Below are 9462 nucleotides of genomic sequence, written 5' to 3'. Positions count from 1 at the left end.
TCTACTTTTTTATGTTTTCTCTAACCATCTTTAAAATTTCTACTTTCAATTATTTAAATATATATTAATATTGTTTTTATTTATTTATGTATTATTATTATTCTAAATCTAATTATAAATATTGTCATAATCATCATTTATAATTATTATCTATAATAATAATCATTAGTATTATTATTGGCTAATTGTTGTTATTTTTAAGGGATTATAGTAATTGATTTGATGTATTTATTTATTTACTGCATTCCTTTCCACCGCCAGAGAACCATCCACATCATCAAACACACACACACACACACACACACACACACACACACACACACACACACACACACACACACACACACACAATTAAATTAAATTAAATTAAATTTTCACTGTTGATGAGCTTGGAAATTGTGCCGCCTTCAGCTTTGTGTTAATGCATCTAACATCTGATCCAGAGTTGCTTAAATTATAACAAGAAGGATAGTAAAGAACTCTATGTGGTGTCTCCTGATGACTCGGGCTGATTGAGTCACTTCTTAACTGTATTTTAGAGATTATAAAAAGCCCAAGTGTCAGAACTTTTTAACCACAACATGAGGAGGAGGCTTAAAAGAACCCATTTTTGTTCTCCTTCCCACTCATGCACTAGAAAATAACAGCCTAGGGGAGTTAATCACAGTGAAAGTGTAGTGACATTTCTTTGTGGACAGAGGGCCCCAAACTCAACCTAAACCTGAAGATCCTTTCTGATACTTTAGATAAATGTTCCTTCAAAATTCTAACTCTTTAAAGCAGTCAGTGTTGACTGGCTTTTAACTAGTTTAATCTGCTAGAAACATTTGAAAACACACTTAGTGTACCACACTGATTAAACTGGCTTTCTGTATCTGATTATTCTGGGCATGATAATAATAATGTGTGTTTCTGTGTCAGTGTCAAGAAGTGTTCAAGCAGGTAACAGTACCCTGTTTATACACACTGTTTCTGTTTATAGTGCTTATCATCTTCCAGAGGCCGGAGTCCAGCCCTTTGGCAGGGCTGTAATAAGAGAAGATAATTTTAATTTACTGGAACATCTGACTGTAACTTCATTTGAACCAGGAAGACAGCCTGTTTGCTCTGAGAGCCACTGTAATGAGAGAGGAACAACTTCCTCTATTGAGACTGTTCTTTCAAAATAAAAGTCCTACAGGGAAAGGCCTTTAGATTGACTAATGTTAGCAAACTGTTACTTATTTTTACCCACTTTTTATTTGTATTTTATCTTGTCTCATTATAACGATGCTTGTTTGTATTTTAACAGATACATTTGTCTCTTTATCCCAATAAATTCAGCTTGTTTTCTCATGATGAAAGGGTCATTCTCTGTAAAACAAAACTGGCATTCTTTACTGACCCTGACCCAATCCTAAGCCCATGGCTACCCGAATGAGACAAGGTTTGCCTATTTCTAAGGGATTTTTGTGCTTTTGCAGCAGGGATAAAAGTTATGATTATCTGACGCCATGTAAGGATCTCTAGAAAACTAGTGTTTTAGACCACATTAACCAAGACCAAGACATGACCAAGACATTTAGGGATCGAGGCCGACCCAAGACCAAGACCAAGACCATATAAATAAATGAAAAATCCTCATGAGAGTTAACAAAATAAAAGACTTCTGTTTATTTAAGTTTACTTTAAAATACAATTAACAGCAACAAACATAGTTTGGTTTTGTCTTGGTTGCCTTTCTTTTGATGCACTGTGAGAACCTTTTTGACGTCTTAAGTTTTATTTTTGTCATCCTTAGTTTAACTTTTGCATCGTTAGTTTAAACCTCTGAGAGTAAACCAGAGGATGCATTTTTTCTAAGGGCTCCCATATCTCAGTAACATCTCTATTATTTTTGTGTTGTATTTTTCACCTCTGTTACTCTGACCTTTGTCTCTTGTCATTTGAAGGAAACTTTGCATACTAAACAATCATTGTTAGGAATAGCTGTATTTGGAAAACAAGTATGAGCCCACCCTTGGCTGTCATACCCAGAGCCGGCCAGAACCGACTTGTTCCCTTAGGCAAGATTTCAACTGGTGCCCCTTGTATTGTAGCCGACTCCACCAACAATCACATCACATATACACTGAAAGAAAACTGACACAGCTTTATGTTTTACACCTTTTCTTTGTTTAAAATGACCTTTTAAAAGAACATTAATAAAATGGTAACAACACAGATAGATCACATGTTAGAGTTTGAGTTTGATACTTTAATTATTATTCTTTGAGTTTCTTACGACAAATGGCCGCTACACCTGGCTATGTTTCTTTATGTGATATTTATAGATTTATGTATTTACTTGTTTATTTTACTTAAATAAAGATTTGACTAATTTTGTTTTGTTTTTAGAGTAAGTGAAATTGAGTTTGGGGCATCTTATCTTCCCTTTTAAATGTTCTTTGTGTGTCTCACACAGGCACCGGCCTGAGGGCCTCTGTTTTTATGCCCCAAGGATGGGGAACTCTTAGCCTCTGGACATCAGAACAGCAAGCTCTCTGGGTGGTTTTAAAAGTAAACTTAAGACTTACCTTTTTAATCTAGCTTTTAATTTGGAGTAATTTATTTTAGCCCTGGACTGCATTTGTATCATTATTATTATTATTATTATTATTATTATTATTATTATTATTATTATTATTATTATTATTATTATATATATTTTTTTAATCATTATTTTTATTATTTTTATCATTATTATCTAAAGCATTGTTTTAACATGTATTTATTTATCTTATTTATTTATTGTGTTCATCTGATCTTGTTAACTCTACCTTATTTTTAACTTTTATTTCCACTCTTACTTATTTTATTAATTTTACTGTGTTGATTTTCTTTTCTTTTTTAAGTATTTCTTTTTTTTTTTAAATCATGTTTTCTATAATTTTGTTGTTTTCTTACTGTCTGTTACTCTGTGAAGCACTTTGGGTTACATGTTTGTATGTATGAAAGGTGCTCTATAAATAAAGCTGAGTTGAGTTGAGTTTAGCTCCCCTTGGCGTCGCGACTTTTATTTTGAAATCCCACCGGAAATAGAAGCTATCCAGCATTAGCTTGATGCTAGCTTTCCTTTTGGACTCCCACTGAAATATCTGCGTTGTCAGACACTCCGCATGGTAATAAGGACCAGCGTCAACAACTAGACTATTCCCTGACATGACTCGGAGCAGACTGGATGCTTGAAGAAAAGTAAACCTCGATTTCTGTTTTAAACTAGACGCTAGCTTTAACGCTAGCAAGCTAACGAATCATTTAGCTGACTTTAACATTAGTTTTGCACATTTTTAAAGAGCTGTTTTCGTCTTAAAATACACTTTATTTAATTTGACATGTCATGTTGTAAAGCTGTCATTTTGTTAATTGTCAAAATCTTGTTTTTTAAAGTTTTTTTTAGTCGTTTTTTGTCAAATATTCGTTAAAATCACAAATTTGACCGTTGACGTGACGTAATTATGTCATTTATGGTTAAAGCTGTTTACAGTACAGTGTGACGTTTTCAGGTGAGCTTTCATGCAGCTGAATTATTAGCCTTTACTTCCGCATTTGCTGTGAGTGTCTGCTCCAATGCTCACTCTTAAATATCTCACTGTGCTTTAACCTTTATACAGTCTATAGCTTTAACACATGATTTACTAAGACACAGAAATCATGACATAATCAGTAAACGACAGCCTTTGTGTATTCTATTGCAAGGAAGGGAAGAAGTGAGACAAAGTGAGCAGCTGACAACTGTTTCCTTGTATTGATTGATTGATCCCCTCTGTGTGGGTGTGTCCTCTCCTCTCTCTCTCTGCAGGCATGGCTGTGTTTCAGCACTCCCGAGTGCTTCTGGAGCTGAAAAATGTCCCTTTCAAGGAGAAACTGGCGCTGAAGTCGGCAGTGAGAGACAACGGAGGCTGCATCTGCTTTGTGGTCAATGAGGAGGTCAGAGGATGTGGTCGTGGTTTCTCCTTGGCTTGTGTTTTTGCAAGAGAGCAGATGAAAGATCAACCTTACTGTTTGTGATCTTGTATCAGAAATAGAGAGATAGAGCTATTCCAGATTGCTCTCTGATACTAAGGCAGTTAAAACAATAAATATGAGCAGATAAGAAGCACTGATTTGTGAGATTTGGCTTATTGTAACTTATATAACACACTCTGCAAACACTGCTCTGTTGTTTCCTGTTATTGTCACGTGATGATAAGCCTAATAACACTTGGTTTTGAAGTTATGCAATCAAATCATTGTTATTATATTGTTATTATAACCTTTATTTAACCAGGAAATGCTCATTGAGATTAAACATCTCTTTCCAGAGCCAAGAGTTACTCTATTGGTTGATGCATGTGGAAAAAACATCCCTAGATACAAACAGAAATGTATTTAAATCAGCCTTATCATAGCCAATAAATGTATAGCCATGCAGTGGAAAGACGAACAACCTCCTACAACAAAGAGATGGATTTATGAATTAGCATCATGTATACCAAATGAGAAGATAATGCAAAATGTCTTATAAACTCTAATGAATCAGGCTCTCTTGTAAAAAGAACCTGAACAGGGTGGGTGGTGGGTGGGTCGGGGTTTGTCTTTTTGTATCTATGTACTGATGTTTTCTACATTAATTTGATTCCGCCCTCTGTTAAAAGCAATACACAATAAAAAGATTGTTTAAAAAAAAGAAAGAAAAAAAAATCTCTTTTCTAAGAGAGTCCTGGCCAAGTGGCCAAGATAGGCAGCAGCGCAGTTACAAGGTTACAATAGACATAAACACAAATAGCAGACGACAGCTACACAACAAATACCTCCAGAAAACAGCATGAGTGACATTTAAACAAAACATCTGCAGACAGATGCATCAGCCTCCAAGTTGTTAAGGACCGCTTAAAAGCATTCAAAGTTCCAGATCCTTCTGTAAGGCATTCCAGGTCGAGGGAGCAGCAAACCTAAAGGCCTTTTTTCAAGTTCAGTCCCGACCCTTGGAACAGATAGTAATAAGAAATCCTGAATTTGAAGATTATAAGTTCCTGATTTATTTTGTGCGATGTAGGTGAGGAGGTAATCAATCAAATCATTGCATTGAGTGCTGTACTTTCCTTTAACCACTGAACTTTTGGCTATAATGTAGGCTAATACTGATACTGGTGAATATTCCTCTGCAATAGGATCAACTAAGATGCAGCTTGTATTGTTATACTGTAATTACATTATGAAAATATTACCAAAATCCCCAAATTACCAAGAAGAACCCTTACATTGTAGAAGAAGCAGACAAAACAACATTATCATTACCCTGACCTACTAATCTAGTGTTTTTGAGACATTCAGCCCAGACACTCTGCCACCAGCAGAGCTGGCACCAGCTCCTCTGGCAGGATACCGAGGCGTTCCCAGGCCAGCTGAGAGATATAATCTCACCAATGTGTCCTGGGTCTTCCCTGCTGCCTCCTCCCAAATGGGCATGCCCGAAACACCTCCCCAGGGAGACGTCCGGGAGGCATCCTGACCAGTCTGGCTCCTCTCGTTGCAGAGGAGCAGTGGTTCTACTTTGAGCCTCCTGGATGTCTGAGCTCCTGACCCTCTCTCTAAGGCTGAGCACAGACACCCTGCAGAGAAAGCTCATTTCTGCCACTTGTATTGGCAATCTTGTTCTTTCGGTCACTACCCACAGCTCGTGACCATAGGTGAGAGTTGGAACGTAGACTGACCGGTAAATTGAGAGCTTTGCCTTCTGGTTCAGCTCTCTCTTCACCACAACAGACCGGTACAGCGCCACATCACTGCCGACTGCCAATCTCTTGTTCCCTTTTCCCCTCACTCATGAACAAAACCCAGAGATACTTGAACTCCTCCGCTTGGGGCAAAGACCCCCTTCAGACGCGGTGTGGGCAAGCTACCTTTTCCAGCTTAGAACCATGGCCTCAGACTTGGAGGTGGTGATCCTGGTCCCCACTGCTTCACACTCGGCTGTTTTTGAGATAAAAGACAACAAACGTTACGTTATCATGACAAAAAATGTGCAAGAATCTGATTTCCCTCAGGTATAAAGCTTTTATTTACTTGTTGTTAACCTCACTGATATGTCCATATGCACCAATGAACATTTCAACCACCTTGATTTCGGATTTCTGCCTACATTTCCCACAGTGCTCTTTGGTAGTGACGAGCGATGTGTCCAACCTGAGCTCCAACAGGCTGCGCAGCATCCAGAAATACCAAATACCAGTGGTTGGGTTGGATTACGTGCATAAGTGTGTGGAGAAAGGTGTTCTTCTTCCTGTGGATGAATACAAGCTGGACACTTCCCCTCCCGCTGCTCCTTCACCTCCTTCACCTCCCTCCTCATCAGAGACGAGTCCAACCGCACAAGGTATCTTTTAAAGACGGGGTTCAGTAAGATGCTTTTAGAATGTTCTCTTTTTTTCATCTCATGTGGACATAACTCCTGATATCTGACGACTTCAGGTCTAATAACATGTTACATCACGTCTGTCAGGTGACCCCCAGAATAACAGTCCTAGAAACTGCAGACCCCTGATGTCCTGAGGTGGTTTAAATGTTGCTCACAGCCGCATACAAGAACCAGAAGCAGCATCATGTCCTCAGGGGTCATGTTGCAACAACCCCCATCAATAAAAGCCTGAATATAGTTTATTATTAGGCTGAAATGATAAGGGTCTTTATGAAACATCACATCTAAAATTATTAAAAACATTGGACATTTTCAGAGTGGACGCCAACTCACCACGGTGGAGACGAGTCTTCGTTTAAAGATGAGATCCTAAAGCTAGTTTGTGTGTTTGTCTTAAAACAACTCTCCCAAAACTAAAGACGTTATCTAAGGCTGTTCTTGAAACCGCCTGCTACATACAACCTACGAATGCAGTATGCAGAACGTACTGCATACTGTGTCTGAAGGTAGTATGTAGTATGACTGCTCTGTTGGATCTGGTCTGCAGGATGCTGGGTCAGGCGTCACTGGATTTCCAGGTTTCAGAAAGTGGAAGCAAAAAACGACCAAGCTGATAGATAAACTGCTTATTTAGCATCACTTATGATTTAAAAAGTTAAGACGTGGTTTATAAGGAGTGTAATAATTTTCACAGCACCTAAACACTGAGTGCTCTGAACGTTAGTGCTGTGCATTGTGGGAAACGGTACGTGAGGCAGGCTGGTCCGCTGCATACTGAGCGATTTCCTGAATCAGTACGACATCCTGGGAGTTTTGGCATGCTGCAGATTTTGCTCTTGTTCACTTACTGCATACTGAATTTAGGCCAAATCAGTACGTACTGCTAGTACAGTAGGAGGTTTAGAAAACAGCCATAGACTTTAGGAATCACTGAACAGACTCCGCCCCCCTTTACATCAACGGGGACAGGGCGGAGAGGGTCTCTATAGGCGTTTTTCGACTGCAGGAACTTTACCCCAGAACTAGGAACTTTACCTCTGAACCAGGGTCTAAAGTTAGTTCAAGGGTAGTTAATCTCCCCCCTGAAAAGCCCCTGCTTTGGGGGTAGTACTTTTCAAAGGTCCCGGGACTTTCAGGGGGCGGGGCCTGCAATGCTGAACGTGTCTGATTGGTAGATTAACCGCAGTGTTTTTATTCCTCCCCCCGTCCACAATAACATCACACACATCTGTGATTCACTTGATTTCTCTTTCTTTCATTAGTTTTTATTTGTTCTATTTTGTACGTCTTTATTTATTTCAACTCGAAAATCATTGAGAGCAAAGCCCTCATTTACAAAAACGTCGGGCATATAAAAGAAACATTAAAATGCATGACAAGCAAATAAAAGATAAAACCTTAAAACAATGATGATCAATTCAAAACAGACAACCATTGAAAAGTAATGGTAACACCAAGTCAGTTAAAACAGGTTCAATCAGAGGTTAAAATGTTTAAAACTAATGATTTAATATAACTAAGAGAAACCAATGCATTCATTTTTAGAGTGTTTTCTGATGTGTGTGCACTTTTGAAAAAACAGAAGCTGTGATTCACTCGATTTAGCAGCTTGAAACCTTCAAGTTCTTGGGGTAAAAACCTTTTGAGGACCTCTGCTGGTTAGCAAACACCCCTTCAGGCTGACAGTAACTACGCTTCCTTAGAGTACTTGGAAAGAACTGACTGAAGGAGAAGCTGCTGGTGGTCTTCTACCACTCCACCATCCAGAGTGTGCTGGCAGGCTGCATCTTGGTGTGGTACACTGACGGATAAAACTGCAGAGGGTGATAAGAGTGGTGGAAACAATCAGCAAAGATGGCTCCCATATGGGTCACAAACTGTTCTTCTAATATTACTTTCATCAGTTTTACATTTTGACTGCTGTTTCAGATGCAGCACTCCGAATCTTGCTATATATTCTCGTACGACGACAAAGCCTTTCTATTCTCCTCTAGTCTTGTTCTAGCTCAGGCAGGAACAGGTGGTAGTCATGCTGAACTGAATCAGTTCTTCCCACATGGTGACTCATGGTTCCTCTCAGAGGAAGCAGATATAAGACCCAGGTGGTTTGTCTTGGCCCCTTGTTCTGTAGTTCTGTCCTTCCATGATTGATCAGGCGGTGATAAATGGACATTCTGTGATAAGTACAGTTGGTGTAGTCAGCAGGTTGAACTACATAGTCTGAGGATGGGTGTGTTTGTTCACTGGGTGTGTTCGACTGAACTTTGTGATTTCCTTAAGAGCTCACTCAACCATGCAGCACGTCTGTGTAAGAAGGGCTTTACATACAAGTCTCTGTGTGTCACCTTGCTTACACAGCTTGTGTCTACATACATTCAAATGCATTCATTGCAAAACATGCAGCTTAAAGTTGAGTGGGTCATTAATGTGTTAATTCTTCTTGTGCTCTACAGAGTCCAAAGTAGTCTGTGAGCCGCTCAAAGGTCCTGCAAAGCCTGCGAAACCTGCCAGCCTGACTCAGAAGGCAGAGACGCCAAAAGAGGGCGTGCAAGTCCGGGGAAAGTTCAGGTGAATAAGAGTCATCTTCATGTGGATTGGTGGACCTGGAGAGTACAACTGTGATCAGCAAAGAAAATAAGAATCATTTTTCACTTATCAATCAATTAATCTTTATTTATCCTTCTTTCTATATTTTAAAGTATTTTAGATTTTCATGCTTATGTTTAATGTCATATCCTTTTTTATGAAGTTACCGTAATGCACTTTGTATGAGGGACTGCAGAAGTAAATAAGCTTTAAGCTAACTCTGGTACAATGCATCAAATGGTGACATTTATGTTAAATATTGTACATGTTCTCTTCTATCTATAAATCCAATTTTAAAAAATGAGCGGTGCTTGCCTTGCCTAATGTGGTGCAGTTTTATAGTGGCTGACTAAAGACTCTGCCCCCTTTTGTCCGTGCTTCTTGTCAAAATACTGTTCCAACTAAAATCAGCATCGGAACATGTTCATTTCAAACATTTCAAAATCTCAAACACAAAC

At 38.9% G+C, this 9462-nt stretch overlaps 1 protein-coding gene across 12 annotated transcripts in view; it reads left to right on the top strand.

Annotated features, from left to right (window-relative positions):
* Positions 1-3013: 3013 nt before the first annotated feature.
* parp4 (poly (ADP-ribose) polymerase family, member 4) overlaps positions 3014-9462 on the top strand; it is a 38030-nt gene continuing 31581 nt past the window's right edge. For 11 of the 12 annotated variants that reach the window (XM_034693570.1, XM_034693568.1, XM_034693566.1 and 8 more), the window contains exons 1-4: positions 3014-3213; positions 3821-3948; positions 6154-6376; positions 8872-8986. In XM_034693570.1, coding sequence (XP_034549461.1) covers positions 3823-3948; positions 6154-6376; positions 8872-8986 — 464 coding nt within the window. In that variant the 5' untranslated portion in view covers positions 3014-3213; positions 3821-3822. The remainder of the gene's footprint in view (positions 3214-3820; positions 3949-6153; positions 6377-8871; positions 8987-9462) is intronic. The other variant, XM_034693561.1, reaches the window with a different exon arrangement.

Source organism: Notolabrus celidotus, chromosome 10 (genome assembly GCF_009762535.1).
Source record: "Notolabrus celidotus isolate fNotCel1 chromosome 10, fNotCel1.pri, whole genome shotgun sequence".
NCBI lineage: Eukaryota > Metazoa > Chordata > Actinopteri > Labriformes > Labridae > Notolabrus > Notolabrus celidotus.
This window is presented reverse-complemented; position numbering and strand designations above follow the sequence as displayed.